Source organism: Lethenteron reissneri, chromosome 39 (genome assembly GCF_015708825.2).
Source record: "Lethenteron reissneri isolate LAM-NWPU_2019-01 chromosome 39, ASM1570882v1, whole genome shotgun sequence".
In the NCBI taxonomy this organism is placed as follows: Eukaryota; Metazoa; Chordata; class Hyperoartia; order Petromyzontiformes; family Petromyzontidae; genus Lethenteron; species Lethenteron reissneri.
The window spans coordinates 1,041,929-1,058,237 of NC_083817.1; the positions used below are offsets into that span (position 1 = coordinate 1,041,929).

Genomic DNA, 16,309 nt, shown 5'->3' on the forward strand with positions numbered 1-16,309 from the left:
ACACTCTTCGGCGAGATGCGCCGTACAATTGTAATGACGGCGACGACGACAGCCGACGACGTCTTTCCGATCACGCGCCCGGCGCTCCCACCTGCTTGACGGCCATGAGCGTGCCGGTGCCGATGTCCTGCGCCTGGAAGCAGGAGGAGAAAGCGCCGAGCCCAATTTGCTGGCCCCTCAGCCACTCGGCCCCCTCCTGGTACGGCTGGTGCGCACGCGTGTGCTCCAGGCCCACGTCGGACGTCTGCAACGACGAGGGCGGCTTCGGTCAGTCAGCCCGGCGCAGGTGTGTGTGCAGGTGTGTGTGCAGGTGTGTGTGCAGGTGCATGCGTGTGGCTACTTTGGAGGCAACGACGCATCCATTGATATCCCTTTTAAGTTCGCAACGTATTCACGAGTCGCGCACGTGCACAGGTACACAAGCGCCCACACAGGCACACGCTCGCACACGCGCGCACACAGGCACACGCGCGCACACAGGCACACGCGCGCACACATGCGTGCACGCACGTTGGACTGCAACAGGATGACGTCGTCCTCCGGCTGCAGGGCGAGCTGCGGGATGGTGGGCAACGCGTCCTGCGAGGCCGACACGGCCATGGCGAGCAGCAGTGCCTCCTCCTCCTCCGCCTCCATCTTCTCCTTGCAGTGCAGGTTGCGCTGCACGTCCTCGCGGTATGACGGGTCCAGCCCGCCGCCGCCGCCGCCTCCTCCCCCGCCTCCTCCCCCCCCTCCTCCTCCTCCGCCCCCGCCGCCGGGCCTCTCGGGCGTCTTCACGGCCACCTCGGAGACGAAGGTGACCGCGGGATCCCCGGGGCGGCCTCCCGCGGGCCCCGCCGCGCTCGGCGTCTCCAGCAGGTCCTCGGTGCTCGAGTTGAGGTCGGCCGAGGCCTCGAGGCGCCGGTAGCGGTCCTCCATGGGCGTGGCCGCCCCCTCGTCCTGCGCCGCCGCCGCGGCCGCGGCACCGTCTGCGAGCGGCAAAGAGAAACGGCGGCCAGTCGCGGTCACCGACAACAGTCGCCGGATGGGATGCACGCGATGCCACGCCAGAACCGGAGCGCCTCGTAACACCAAACGGCGGCGAGCGAGTAGAAACTTCTTCCAAATAGAGGGCGGGGGCGGGGCGATGATCGCAAAATGTCAAGCTCTTTAAATAGGGCCCTACATGCATAGAATAACATTCAGTGTAATTTCTCTGGTAAATATCAATAGAAATTTGGCAGGGTTGCCACCTCTGAAGTAAAAATTCAAATTTGGGAAACATTATGGGAACAAGAATATCTCACAATTTCGAAAGAGGAACGCCCTACATGTCAATGCGTTGTCTTGAGCGGTGCCATTATGGTACAAATGACATCAACCAGGAATTTGAATGCAAGCCTCACATCATTTCCCTGGACACTGAACTTAAGACGGGACAATCCAGAAGAGTTGGCAGCGCACGCCCTCACGCACAGCCCGGCACTCACCGCGCGCCGGACGCTCGCACGGCTTGAGGTCCAGGCTCATGGGAGGGCGGACTGGGCCCGCCGCGGCCTCCCGGCCTCCAGCGTTGGCGCCGGGTCGAGCGGAATCCCCCGGTGCCAGCGCCACGCCGGCGCCGCCCGTCCTCGCGTCGTCCTGCCCTGCCGCGCGACTCGAGCGCCGTCTCCTCCCTCGGGGGGTCGGGGGCCCCCTCCCCGCGGCGCCGCCCCGCGGCCTCGTCCCCACGCTCGCCCTCCGCCTCCGGGCCCGGCAACGGGGGCCGGCTCTGTCCTCCCACCGCCGTCCCTTCCCCGACTCCGCAGGGGGCTCCGTTGTTCGGCGACTTCAAGCCGCGCTTCCTCTCCAAGAAGTCGGAGGAGCTCGGCTTGGGGGCGCCGCCGGCGGCAGCGCCCGACTCCCGAGGTCGTCTCTCCAACTTCCCCAGCAGCTCGGCGAAGCCCTGGCTCGAGGCCCCCGCGGCCCCGTCGGGGGCGGGGGCCGCGGCGGCGAGGGAGGCGAAGGGGGCCTCCGCTTCTCTGTGCGACGGCGGCTCCAGCCTGCCCTGCCTCAGGTCCAGGTCGGTGGATTTGCGCTGCGGCAGGTCCAGCTTCACGTGCACGCGCTCGAAGTCGGCCGACTTCCTCTCCGGCTGGCCCGGCCGCACGTGCGCCGCCTCGGCGACGTCCCCGGGCCCGCGGGCCGGGCTGCCGAGCGGCGAGCTCGCGGGCTGCCCGGGCCGCGACGCTTTGGGCCGGTGCACCTGGTTGTTGGAGGCCAGGCGCGTCTGCGTGAACAGGGGCGGCTCCCGTTCCGGTTCCGGCTCTCGCTCCTTGCCGTCCTCGGGGACCAAGCCGAGGTCCCGCGTGTCGCGGCACGCCTGCGGCCCGGGCGCGGCCTGCGGGGTCGCCGCTTGCGCGGGGGCCTTGGTCCCGGGCCGCTCGCCGACCCCCGAGCCCGGGGTCTGCGCGGCGGGCGACGACGCGGATGGCGCGGCGATGTCGGCCGACGACAGCGCCAGCGTCGAGGGCCTCGTGACGGGAGGCAGGCCGGGCCCCAGGATCGGCACGGCGGGAGGCCCCGGCGTGGGCTGAGCGGCGGCCGAGGTCCCCGCGGTGCTGGACGGGACAAATGCGTTGGCCGTGTGTGACGGGGAAACCAGCTGTGCCTTTGCGAGCGGCGATACCGGGAAATACTGCGCGAGTGGGCGTGAGCGGGTCTTGGGGGACTCCTTTTGCTGCTGCTGCTGCTGCTGCTGCTGGAGCTGCGTCTGTTCTGGGAGCGACGTTTGCCTCAAGATGGTGCTTGGCTGTGCCAAAGCGAGTCTGCCGAACTCTTCGCCGCTCATCCTTGGGTGCGAGACATCTCCCCCGCCTGACGCCGCGGCGGGAGCCGCGGCCACCCCCCCAGGCCCCGGGAAGTCGGGGCCCCCCAGCGCCTCCAGCGCCTCGCGCACTTCCATCTCGACGGCGACTGCCAGCAGCCGGCGACGCAGGCGCGCGTGGTGGGCCGCGCCGGGGCCCTCCAGCATGGCCGCCATGCGCAGGAAGACATGGCCCGCGGGCGCCACCATGCGCGCGGCGCTCAGGAAGACGCGGCGCGACAGCTTCCCCACGACGGCGTGCGAGTGCGGCGCCGAGCGCAGCGCGAATGCCAGCAGGGAGAACAGCTTCTCATACCTGGGGCAGGGGGGACACGGGACGAGGGGAGCAAGCGTCACGACGGTCCGTAATTGAACCGGCGTCAAGAGGTTGCTAAGAGAAGCCTCCTTCGCCTGCAGCCCCTGCCATCATCATCATGATCTTAATGGTAAGAGTGGCAAGGGGGGCGATTGACCGCCGGCGAGGGAGCGACTCGGTGAGCGCCGGATCATCACTCGACCCGACCGCTTTCCGTGTAACCTTCGAAAGTACGGCAAGCCAAGAGCTGGGTGCCTCGCCCCAGATATCCAACTTCGGCCAAACTAACCAGCTGCGTGGCACCGTCGGGCGCCCGTGCGCCAGGCCTCACCTGTCCCCCTGGATGCCGTCGACGTTGCCGCTCGTCCCGGACGAACCCCCGGCAGTGGCGGCGGCGGGGCTGCTGGGCGCGGCACGCTCCAGCAGGATGTGCGGGAAGAACTCGGCGGGGAACTCGAGCAGCATGCGCTCGATGAGGCACAGGCGGCCCAGCGTGCCCTGCCAGTTGGAGGCGTCGGGCGGGGAGTCCAGGATGCAGCTGAGCGCGTAGTCCACGCCGCCGATGCCCAGGGAGCCTGCAGGGCGGGGGGCCAAGAGACACACGACGGGGTTTGAGCGGTGGTCTCCGCACTGCGCACCACGCGATGCGCTATGAGCGCTCTCTTTGCACAACCGAAACAAAAGCAGTTGGTTGTTGATAACGGTGGAATTCTCAAACGTTCCTTGTATTATATTTGATATCAACTCAAGTTGGAAGAGTTAAGGTAAGCTGTTAGCGGTCAGCAGTGAAAGGTCCGATTAAGCTGTGGCAAATGATATCTGTTGCAATGTTGTAATCACGTGGAATAGAACATTGCATCCATATCAATTCATAGGCTCACAATACAGGCATCAAATGGCATGTTTAAGAATCAATGCAGAAGGTGCAGACAGCGATAACGCAATATGGCCAACGATGGCAATGGTGGCGATGACCTTTCGACCTTGAACTGAACTTTGCTTTGCGATAATTCAGACGCATTAAAAATGAGACTTTTCAAATGCATTCTTGTTTCTGCTGACAGCTTCCAAAAGATTAACATTATGCAGCAAAGGTCACAGACCACGCTGCAGAGAATTTAATTAGAAACTTGCCAGAGGCCAAAACAAGACCGTGCAATGTGCTCCAGCACATGAAAGCAGCCTCGAATCGAACGGCGGTGCCATAGCGACGCGGAACAACACTCGCGAGCGGGGGGGGGGGCGCCGGGAGGCAGCCATTTCTAAATTTAATAAACTTTGGTGGGGAGATAAAGCCCAACTGAACATCTGCCAAAATGGCAGGAGAAGAAAAAGAGAGAGAGAGAGAGATCGCTCGAATATTTCCCAAACCACAAAAACACACTGAAGCTTTTATTCTGCTGCAAAATGTCAGTGGGGGGGGGGGAGGGAATATATAACAAGTGTAATAAAGAAAGAAGTCAGAATATTGTCATTTATGATGTGTCCAATTTGGACACTGATTGTAAGGAACTCCAACGCTCACTTTAAAACACACTGTGCAGGGCGTGGTGCAACCCAGCCCTCCGGTATTTGCCGACAAAGTCAGAGGTTGTTCATCACAGCTCATCTGGGTTTTCTTAACGCAGCGTGCTGCGCTACGTGAGCTCAAGGCCATGCGACGTGCAGTGGACGGCCGAAATGCCCAGAGGTCACCAAGCGTTTGGTGATTTAAAGTCCAGGCCCTCTGTGGATTTTCGCGGGCCATTTCGAAGGTGCCACATCTGGCAATGATTAAATACGCCAAACATTGGAGATCACTTTGCCTTACGGGCAATGCCCCATTAGACCAACTTGTGCTGACAATCACGGACAAGTTTCTAAAGTGCCTGCAAATTAAAAACGAAATGCGAAAATTTCATGAGAGCAAGGGGATGTTTGTGCGTGTCCCCTGCCAAATGATGTCTGCCTGTGGACTTGATGTGTGCATGGCTTCAGACGGGGCCAATGTGCGACGCGAGAGTAGGAGATGACAAAGACGGCGATGACGGAGTGACGACCTCTGAACTCGGGTCTGCCACGTTCGCGCTCTAAACTTGACCGTGAAGTTACTCCTCACAAAAGTGGGTCATAATTTGCGGGCAGCAAGAATCCATTTGGTTTAGACGTAAAAAGAATCTACAACAACTAGATTTTCCCAATAGAGAGAGAAAAGAGTCACCGTGCAAATGTACGTTTAAAATAGCTCTCTGCCGATGTGTTTAGGTCATAAATGATGTCTGTTGGAAAGTGGTTGTTAGTGATTTTACATATTCAACCCTGATTTTGCATTGAAAAAGACAAAAATTGGATGCATTCAAGCAGGGGCATAAATTCAAGCAGGGGCATAAATGCCACTTGATTTGCACAAATAGCACTCTCAGTATCATTGATCGTATCCATTGAGATGAACTACATCTCAGTGTTTAAGCCAGCTATAATCTTTAAATCAACAATGTACAAAACCAGCGAAAATTAGCATTATCTGTGGACGAATGTCATTAAGGCCCTAAGGCAGCTTATTTCTATTTATTGATTATGCAATTACATTCCCAATTCACAAACACGAAGCAGGCATCACAATAGCGATACACCCTGCTACTCTTGACGTGATTATCCGGCTGAACCACCTCAATATAAAGTAACAGCTGTTGGTTTCTCTGCATCAACCATACGAAGAATAAAATGAAATATGTGAAAATCTCTGCATCTGTGCTCCTGAAATCAGTCATCAGTTGCCACAGGCCTGGGTGTAATATTGGATGCCGCACCGGGGGTTGAACCAGGCCATCGGACCACTGGGGCATTTTCCCGCCAAGCCGGCGTTGGACTTAAGCCAGCTCAAACTCCACAAGACTGAAATCGACCAGCAGCACAATGTGGCGTACGGCCGAGTGATCAGCACACAGGAGCGAGCGCTGCAGCCACAATGACAAGCCCACCATCTATTTCCTCCACTGCGCACGCTGGCAGCGGCGAGAGCGCCTGCCTGCACACATAATGGAAAAGTCAACATCCACAGCTACTGGTCACACGGGTCGATCTTTATCAAAGGGCTCAGACTTGTCAAGACCTCCACTTGTCAGGCTGGGATTACAGCACTGCACTTCCGCGTGCAATGGGCCTCTGTGACCGCCGACTCTTCGCGGATTGATGCTTGGCGTAATTTAGGCGTTGCGGTTCGAGTTTAGAACCAAATATTATTCTGGCATTGTGGTGAATGTAAAGCCTAGCAAGGATGCAGGTGTTCCACGAACTATTTCCATACAACTCATATGAATCTAATTGATTCTCACACACACACACTTCGATACATGTACCGTGTGCGGGAGGAAGGATTTAAATTTGTGAATTGTTACTTGCCTACGTTGAGAGCACGGTATTCTTTCCCGTGCTTCGTCACACAAAGAATGGGCGGGAATGTAAAAAATACGCCTCGCGTTAGCACGAGAGGACACCTATCGCCATCAATCTTCCACTCTGCCGGCGCAGGCGACGAACAACAAAAGTTCAAAATAAATTAGGCCGTGCAACCTCGTCAATGTCACGATGTGAACGTGGGTCAGCTTGCACGCTGGCACTCGCCGGCCAATCATCACTTACGAACAATCGCTCTGCTCTGCCAGAGAGATGGTTGCGTGTGTACGTGTGGCTGATGGGTTTGTCCACACGCTCAGGTCAGATGTGTGGAGGAAGCACAGCGTCTGCCTCGTGATGTTTGTGTGTCTGCGGTCAGCCTGAACCCAAAACCACAAACTCATTATGTGTTAATGTGGAGCATTATGGGAACAGCACATATAAATAGAACTCTGTTTTGTCTCCATATCTCTATCAAAAAATTCAACACCCTACTGCCTCTAAACAGCAATATAACCCTGCAACATTTGTTTAAGTAAGCAAACTCTGGACCAATTTTGTCCTTCTGAGCCTCATCAGCAGAGGGAGGAGATGTATGTACGGGGGAGGTGAACAAACACGGAGTGGCCTCGCACGGGAGTCAGGCAGCCTGGAGGCCCTGTGGGCGCCGTGAGTCACCGGGAACAAAGTGAAGTCCACCCACTCAGCCAATAAACCCCGGGAAAGCATTGCGCCACTCTGGGGCGGCACGGCTGTAATCGCACGACAGGCTCCAGGAATGGAAATACCCAGTGGCAGTTCCCGCTTCATTAATGCAGATTCCATTCATTCTTCGCACGAGCAACCAGGGAGACCGGGCAACTGTTTCCTTTATTGAGGAGGTAAAAGGCTGTTGAGAGGATGACCTGGGAGAGTCGTAAGCACTGGTCTTTGTGTGGAGCCGGGCGGCAGTGCCCTTCAGATGCAGCGTGACTTTTGGAACGTTTTGAAGATCTGGGCCGTGACCGGGCAAGGGCCTCTTGGGGAGCAGTTCGTGGGTGTCGCTGTCGACGCCACTTAACATACAAACTGTACGGCACTTCAGGAACAAATGGCGACAAAACGTATTCCGCTGAGATTGTAAAAAAAGTAACAAATAAAATAAGAGAACTTAATAGAAACGTATTTACATGTTTAACTGGGTAATGCCAAGTCAGCACTGCAATCAGTGTATATTGCACATAGCCATAAACAAGCTGAAGCATTGTCATTCCAGTAAATATCCAATCCCAAACATTTTCAACAGATGCACACTGCTTCGTCTCATCCACCACCAACATCGCACCGCAGGTCAACTCACTTCTCTCTCCGCTTCCTCCCTCGCACTGCTCCACTTTGTAATTCCCTGTGCCCATTATCGCCTCTTTCCCCTAAATTATTATTATAACATTGTTCTATTAAACAAAACAAACCGTATTCATTCCTATCTACAACAACTCTGATAGCTCTGTCTGTTGCTGGCTGTTTGAAACCTTTGAGGCTGGTGCTCAGCAAATGTGTAAAATAAAAACGGACACAAAATGGTTGAGAATCTGCAGGGATCCAACTCACGAGGGCAGCAACAACGTCTGTACAACATCTACAAGAACGTCTACAACAACGCCTGTACAACAACGTGTACAACGTGTACAACAACATCTACAACAACGTGTACAACAGTGTCTACAACAACGTCTGCACAAAAACGTCAACAACAATGCCTGTACAACAACGTCTACAACGCCTGTACAACAACATCTACAGGAACGTCTACAACAACGCCTGTACAACAACATCTACAACAACGCCTATACAACAACGTCTACCAGTGTCTACAATAACATCTACAACAACGTCTACAACACCTACTACAACAATGCCTACTGCTGCGCCTGGGAGTGTTCGCAAGGAACACTGCTGCTCCTGTTTCTGCCATGCCCTCCCCAGGTGCCTCCTGGGAGCGGCGAGGCCGAGTTATTGTCTGGCCTCCTGAGCCACCACCGCCCACCCCCAGTTCATAATCCTCCATAAGCCACGGCACGTTATTCTCTCTGTTGCCATGGACACACAACGTTGGAAATGCCACACATTTCCGCATTTTAAATGAGAATGAGTGTGCGGTGGTCGCTCGGCTACTTCGGAAGGGCACCGTGTGGGGGCGGGAGGTTGGGGGCCGCTGGGAGATGAGCGCCTCCCGCAGTGCGGCGCTGCCTCAAGGCCTCACACCCTGGAATGTGCTGCTGCCTCAAGGTCTCACACCTTCGTGTGTCACCTGCCACGGCCATCATCATCACTGCGCGTTGTTCGAGGGTTTACGGCCTGCGCTGCAATTCCTGCCATGACGAGCTTCTCCCACAATTTACAGATTTCATTCCGAGCGTCGGGGCAACCCCTACACACACTTTATCACGACATCGATCTAAAACCGTCCCCCCAATAAACTCTAAAACTGTCAGCCTGTTTAAACAAACCCTATGTGACAAATTAACACACTATTCATTATTCGCTGAAAATATATCACTGCCTTGTAAACGTCGGGCCAATAGAGGATCGCCTCCAGTTCAATGAGAGGCTCATTGAGCGACCAATGGAAACCAGAGTGTGCCATTTTGCATTTATATTTTATAGTCGGTGATTATCAAACTTTCAAAATGTGGACAATAACTTTGCAACAAGTGTTTAATACCCAATTTGCAGCAGACAGAGCACTGCCAATGCCACACATCGTCACCCGGCTCTGTGGAGGTGGAATTCTAACCACAAGCCCAATGCAAATCAGAAATACCAAAAAAAGTATAACCACAAACTCAGAAAAACAAAAGCTATTATGATGGTGATTCACTCGTCAGATTTCTATTTACTCAACTATTTTATGACCAGAATTTTTCTATATTTAGTTATATTAATAACCATTTTTGAAAAATATTTGCAAGAAATATATGTTTTGAATTGTACTTTGAGCTAGTGCAGAGGATAACAACACAAGAGGCGAATAAACATCTACTCTGCAGAGCACAGAGTGCTTTGGCAACCACCGGCAGACGTTTCTGAGATAAGGGGAGAACCCACGACTTCCTGGAGAACCAGCCGTGGGCAGGTTCAGCGTCTCGCCCTGCCAGCCGGTAAATCGGTGACGATGGTCGGGCAGTGATGAAAATGCACGCGTACGCCACAACAAGTGGCCCGGGCACAGACGCCCACAATGCACTGCACCACCAGGAAAAGTGTAGCGCTCGCTGCAGACATAATCCATTGGATAGATAATAAAAAATTTACGGAGAAGGTGATTTGTATGCAACCGAGAGGCGTCACGGTGACCATTGGCTCAGTCCTCCCATCAGCCACCACACGCTCTCCTGTGTGCGACAAGTTTCTCATTCATGTTGCTTCTCTCAAGCTGTCGCCACGTGCGACCGCGAGAATCTTCGGCTGAAGATCCCCGAGTGGCGGCGAAGGCCGAAGTGCCAAAGAGTTTTCTCGACATTTACAGACAGCGTTAGAATAGGTTCAGCGCCAATCATCAGAGGGCGCGAGGGGGCCACGCGTACCGGAGTTGAGGATCTCTCTCCCCACGGCCAGCTCGCCGCTCTGCCCCTTGCACAGCTCCAGCAGCGTCGACACGGACAGCTGGCTCATGCGGCTGTCGGCGACAAGAAATCAAGGACAGGGATTCGCATTGACAGCACACTGACATGCCACGGCAAATCAAAGTGAATTATGCCGCCTCTCGTCTCGTCTCAATTATTCCAATGCGCCGATTCTTTATGACCAAGGGACCCCCCCATGACCCCCCCCCCCTAGTGGCAAGCACCTCATGTGACGCACATGGCCCTTCCCTAGGTCAACTCAGCTTCAAATAAGTACCTCCTAGTGTGAGAAACAAGGCGCTGACCGCCCACCCCGTCGTGTGCGTGTCAGCGTGTGTGTGTCAGCGTGCGTGTCAGCATGTGCGTGTCAGCGTGCGCGTGTCAGCGTGCGCGTGTCAGCGTGCGTGTGTCAGCGTGCGCGTGTCAGCGTGCGCGTGTCAGTGTGTGTGTCAGCGTGCGCGTGTCAGCGTGCGTGTCAGAGTGCGTGTGTCAGCGTGCGCGTGTCAGTGTGCGTGTCAGCGTGCGTGTGTCAGCGTGCGCGTGTACGTATTTCCGCGCGCGTCACCTGTGCGCGTCGGCACACTTGACGAGGATGGTCTCCACGACGGGCCGCAGCAGCTGCTGCAGCAGTGCGCGCTCCCCCTCGCTGTGGCACGGCGTGTACACCAGCATGGCCCGCAGCGTCTTCTACACAGGGGCGGGGGGGCGGGGCATCCACGACGATCGTCAGATAAAACCCATTTGCGTGACTGCGATGGATTATTGCGACTGAGCGCCGTCACTAAGTCGACGGTGGCCATGTAGGTCTGCGCGACCGTACGTCGCCAGCCGTGCTCGTCGGAGGTGTGAAATATCGAGAGTGGTGACGACAATGGCCATTGTGTTGACTGGAGCGGTGCAGTTGCATGCACCTGACCATGAATATGAATATGTTGAACGTCAAAAAAAGAATCTACCAATCAGGACATACAGAGTGCTTAAAAAAAATGTGAACACTTCCAAGAATTTGCAACACCACCACAATAAATGTGCCTCCGGGCTCTGGAGACTACCTGGAGAAGATTTCAGGCAATGGTGAACAAGTGGAGACATTTGTTATCGTGTTACAGTATAATATCCGTTCTTTTTCCATGAAAAACGATAGTCCCATATAAGTGTCAACATTTTTTTGAGGCACCCTCTATATTGGGGGCACGGAACTTGATAGCAATTATCATGGGGATGGTGACCGACAATCACTCATCGCGGTTGTTTTAAAAATCTCCGCGATCTTCCCCCTTGCCACACGCATGCAATGCACGCGTAGAGAGTGCAATACAAGGCTAGAGGCCAACGTGTTATTGTATCTGCCGATTGTGACATCGGTGACTGCACAGCTCCTATACAAAGCACGTCACGAGGGCTCTTTGTGATGAACAGAGCGCAGTGCCATGCGACGTTGCCGCCACTGTCCCACAACGCGAGGTAATGCCACACCGAGTTATGCCGCCCGATGGTTGTGGCGGCACCCCACAAACAAACAGCGCGGCGGGGGTCACGACCCCGGGGTGCTGGTCACAGCGCCGCCACGGCGATGAGGGAATGGGCACAGACAGAGATTGCTGCTGAGAAATATGCGGGATATTTGCTTAATGGCATGTTTTCGAATAATAATTACCAAAATAGTTATTTGAGTAAATAATTAACTTAATTGCAATGTGCTTTAATCTACCCCGCTTATTGCTAAACCCGGCTGTGGTAGGCCACTGTGGGGCCAAGCGGAGAGTAGCTAGCACAAGGCAGCGCCGCTAAACCCATCGCTGTGCTGAGCGTGTATGCTCCCACGTCCATTCCCTGCACCCTCACCACCTTTGCCTTGTATTGCCTCATAAGTTCTCACTCGGTTACCCTGCCGTGTTGAACCTATGGAACTAGATGATTAAAACGTGTTGGACCGATGGAACTGGATTATTAAAATGCACACACACCAATCGATGTGCATCAAGAGCAGAAGAATTGATTTCAACTTCTTAATCAGTTACTTGTTACAGGCCTAGTTAATGTTATACTGCATTGCTGTTTAATAATCTTCGCTGTGGACTAAAATCAATGCAAAAATAACCTCGCATTCTTCGAACGCCAAAAAAAGTTTTGCGCACCAGTAAACAGTGGTTGTACTAAGAATAGACTATTCCTCTTGATAGGAATGTGGAATTTCCACCGCTGGCTCAGGTTCACCAACCGTGTTGAGCACCACCCGAAGTGCACTCGTGCAGTGAGCCACGGGCGACTTCTAACTTGGGAGGCGTGCGATAACAAAAGGTGACGCATGCCAGAGGTGCCTCCCTGCAAGTGCTTGGTCTCGCCACTGCCGACAGAAGGCCGTCAAAGTCCCCTCCAGGAGAGAGATATTGGCCTTCTCTTCCACGCTGGCCAAACGACTTGGACGAAGTCGGAGTGCCCACACTTTTCTCCGCCACGTGCGACCTGCCGACCGAGCTACCGTGGTAAGCTCATGAATACTGCCGGGTGGACAGCAGCGGAGGGCATTCAAGAAGCTTGCACCGTTGTTGTGTCCACTGCCGCACTAGGACACTGAACTGGCGACGTCGGGGTTGCAGGCCCAGTGCGCCACTGACCACCACAGTCCATGGCAGTTGTGGTGCAATGATAATGTCGTCACTCGACAAACACCGCACTCTTAGCTTCAATTTGAAATTGAGAAGAGGGAAACATTTAGAGAACACGAAACAGGTGCAGACCCCTGCTGCCCACTGCGACCCGTGCGGCTGAGCCGGGTAACACCAGCCGGGAGAGTAGCCGTGCTACCCAAGTGTAGAGACGAGAGTAGCCGTGCTACCCAAGTGGAGAGACGAGCAGACAATATGGCCCCTTTCATATGTCCGTCGCTGCGTCATAAAAAACATATCTCAGCATGTTTCTATACAATCCATATGATTCCCACAGCCTTCTACGAGAGCGTAGTTTCAGAGCACTGTCCCAATACAAGTAAACTCTGGACCGGTTTTGACAAACTGTGTCTCATCGGCAGTGAGCCTTGCTTGAATCAATGCTGATGAACTGCCAGATTTAATTGGCAAGGACACTCTCTTATGGGTATGGGTAAGATATGGATGCTAATTCAACACAAACTTACATACAATAAAAAACATTAATCTGTGTCGTTGTGAAGAACCCAACGAATATTTCTACTTATATTCTCCTCAAAGACGCAAATGATTACTTTGCGGTCTCTATTAATTTGGATTGCCTTGATGCGGGGAAACACACGGCGCTTGTGTTTACCACAGGTTTTCAAATATTTCAAATTTCACTGAGAATTCTCATGCATTCTCAGGGCCCGATAAGGGGGGGGGTGAGAGAGTTACCACGACTCTGGTGGTGGGGTTTGTTTTGGCCACACGCCGTGCGCCATCACACACACGTCACACACACACTTCACACACACCACACACACACACGTTATACACACACACTTCACACACACACACACCACACACACACCACACACACACACTTCACACACACGCACACCACACACACGCACTTCACACACACACCACACACACACCACACACACACACACCACACACACACTTCACACACACACACTTCACACACACACCACACACACACACTTCACACCGCACTCCTTCCCAGAGCCCGACCACTCACTCCCCCAGCTCCACGCTGACTCACGACACTCACAAAGACTGCCCCTGTGAAGCCTCACGGGACACTTGGGGAGAGCTCGATCCCCTGCTGGATGAAGGGCTACCTAAGCCGTCCCGATGCTGCGATGTAATCCTCCGCCCAGCTCCTGCACGCGAGGAGCTGATATCAGCGCTCCATCTCCTCGGGGGACGCCCTCTCGGACGCGTTCCATTCCTTGGCTGCCAATGCGCCACTATCCTTGACCATCGGTCATCGCCCCTCGGTCATCGCCCCTCTCGCCACGCCGCGTCTCTCCCCGGGCCGTTCGTGTTTCTTAACAGTTTGAGGTCATTGACCTCCGTGTGTTCGCCAACCCACGCGGTCCTCTCCACGTCTCTCGGCATCTCTCCACGCTTGCTTGTGCACTCTTCAGTGTTTATGCCGTATTCTTGATTAAATCGACCGTGTTTCTGCAGCGTGTCACAGCAGGTCGCGGTGCACCGATTGAACACGATGTTCTGTCGGCCACGCTGCTGCGGTACTTTTCAATATCGGGTTCAAGCGCCCAAAAGTGCTCCACCCTACTCTCGTCCGCCGTAGTAGTTCACCGTTGTTATTCCAGTCCGCTTCAATAGCTGCACCAGCTACACACACCTAGCTACACATACCTAGCTACACATACCTAGCTACACATACCTGTGCTGTTCGTGAGCACCTGTTAGTGAGCACCTGTTACGGCCGCAACAGCGGCGTCAGAGCATGGTGTGGCGATTCACCCCGTCGGAGGTTCCAGGACAGGTTCAGACACTTGTACGACCTGAACCCTGTGGACTTAACACTACACCAAAGACCCCCCCCCCCCCCCCCCACACCTCGTATAGCCTTAACAGATGTTAGGACAAGCGCTTCTCTTGGTGAGATCCTTTGAAGGCCAGCATAGCGCAAGAGGGAGAGGGAGGCCAGGATTGCGCGTATGTATGTTGAACTTCTTTTGCACCATACGTAGCCCACCGTGGGAAGGAGGCCAATCGTGGGAAGGAGCTCACAAAGTCAGCCGTGCACACACGCACGCACAGGCGCACAGGCGCACACGGGCACATATGCGCACAAATGACAAAGATCCCCCGTGTAGCCTGTAACGAGACTGTTGGGTGGGTGGCCAACACCATGCCCGGCCGCCTTTGTCTCCCTCGTGGCAATGTTTACACACCCACCAGGGACTCATTTGAGGCTGAGTCGACCTAGGGAAGGCCCAAGACCGGTTCAGATAATCGTCACTGGTGTTGGCCGTGAGCGGGAATCGAACCCGGGTGACCCGGGTGGTCAGGTTCGTAGCGCAGCGTAGCGCTAACCGCTGCACCACCGCTCCCCGCACACACGCACACACACGCGCACAGGCGCACAGGCGCACACGTGGACGCACCGATACAACGCGTCCCACCATCTCGCCGCACCTCCTCGGGGCGCGTTCTGTTTGCTCAAACTCTGGGCGGTCCCAGCGGCCCCGTACGTATCCTCAGTTTCATGCGTGGCAGTATTTGTCCGCGGAGCTGTTTGCACCCTGGGTTTAAGAGGGGCGGGGGGTCGGCGTGTGTGCACAGCTGCCACTGCCAGTCCCACGGCAGTAGCAGCAACAGCGGCGGTGCGGGCGACAGCCGAGAACATCTGCAAGACTTTCATTGATTCGCGTCGGCTGCGAAATTCAACAACAAATAATACAACGTCGAGAGCGCCGAGTGTGTGACGTCGCGGAAAGTTGTCCGTGGCGAGTTTGCTCGCGCAAGGCGCAGGGGGACAGTTCGTGGATGGGAGTCAAGGTTCGTGGACACCACTCGAGTTCTGGTGCTGTCTCCTCGGTCAGCCACTACCAGACGCTCACACTCGTGCCCGCCATTCTGTGAATTGTTTAATTCCTCCAAGCGACGCGTCGTGCCAAAGTACATTTGTCTGCAGTCGTCTTCTCGACCTCGAGTTCCACAGAAGGAACTATTATTGTTCGTCTGTGAACGTTTTGTACTATTTGTATCGCTTGCGACTAGTAATCACCGATTATATAATGATCGCGATTAAAAGCATGCCCCGACTGAAACAATATGAAAGTCGATGTGCTATGCAGAAAAGGAGAATATCGCTCTTCACCCAGGAATTCCACCCTGCACTGCAGCCAAAGAACCCACAAATCTTCTCATTATCCACGGTTCTCAGAGAAGTCGTGGAAACATGGGGTGAGGATTGATGGACTCCATCGCGAACGGAGAAGCCGCGTGCTAGTTTCGCATTCCAGCCAATCACCAACCTGCACGCATTCACCTGCAACCGGAAAACCCAAGGGGCAATTTGCACCGGAGCCACGAGCTGCCACTGACAGGGGGGGGGGGCTCGATGGCGGGAGAGACTCCGGGCCTCGGCGCTCCACCACCGCAGAGGCCGAGAGGGCCGGCGGCCACGGCGGGCGCCCTAAGCCGCTTGTGATCATCGGCGCCTCTCCTGGGAAGTCCACCTCCTCCTGCCCGCGGCCCACGAGGATCCACTGAC

At 55.1% G+C, this 16,309-nt stretch overlaps 1 protein-coding gene across 1 annotated transcript in view; it reads right to left on the reverse strand.

Annotated features, from left to right (window-relative positions):
- The window catches only part of LOC133351879 (mitogen-activated protein kinase kinase kinase 1-like), an 87,978-nt gene that overhangs the window by 14,947 nt on the left and 56,722 nt on the right, over positions 1-16,309 (reverse strand). The window contains exons 11-16 of the mRNA XM_061567457.1: positions 10,686-10,807; positions 10,082-10,173; positions 3,472-3,715; positions 1,477-3,140; positions 511-968; positions 92-244 (exon numbers count right to left, since the gene is read on the reverse strand). Of these exons, the coding sequence (XP_061423441.1) occupies positions 92-244; positions 511-968; positions 1,477-3,140; positions 3,472-3,715; positions 10,082-10,173; positions 10,686-10,807 (2,733 nt within the window). The remainder of the gene's footprint in view (positions 1-91; positions 245-510; positions 969-1,476; positions 3,141-3,471; positions 3,716-10,081; positions 10,174-10,685; positions 10,808-16,309) is intronic.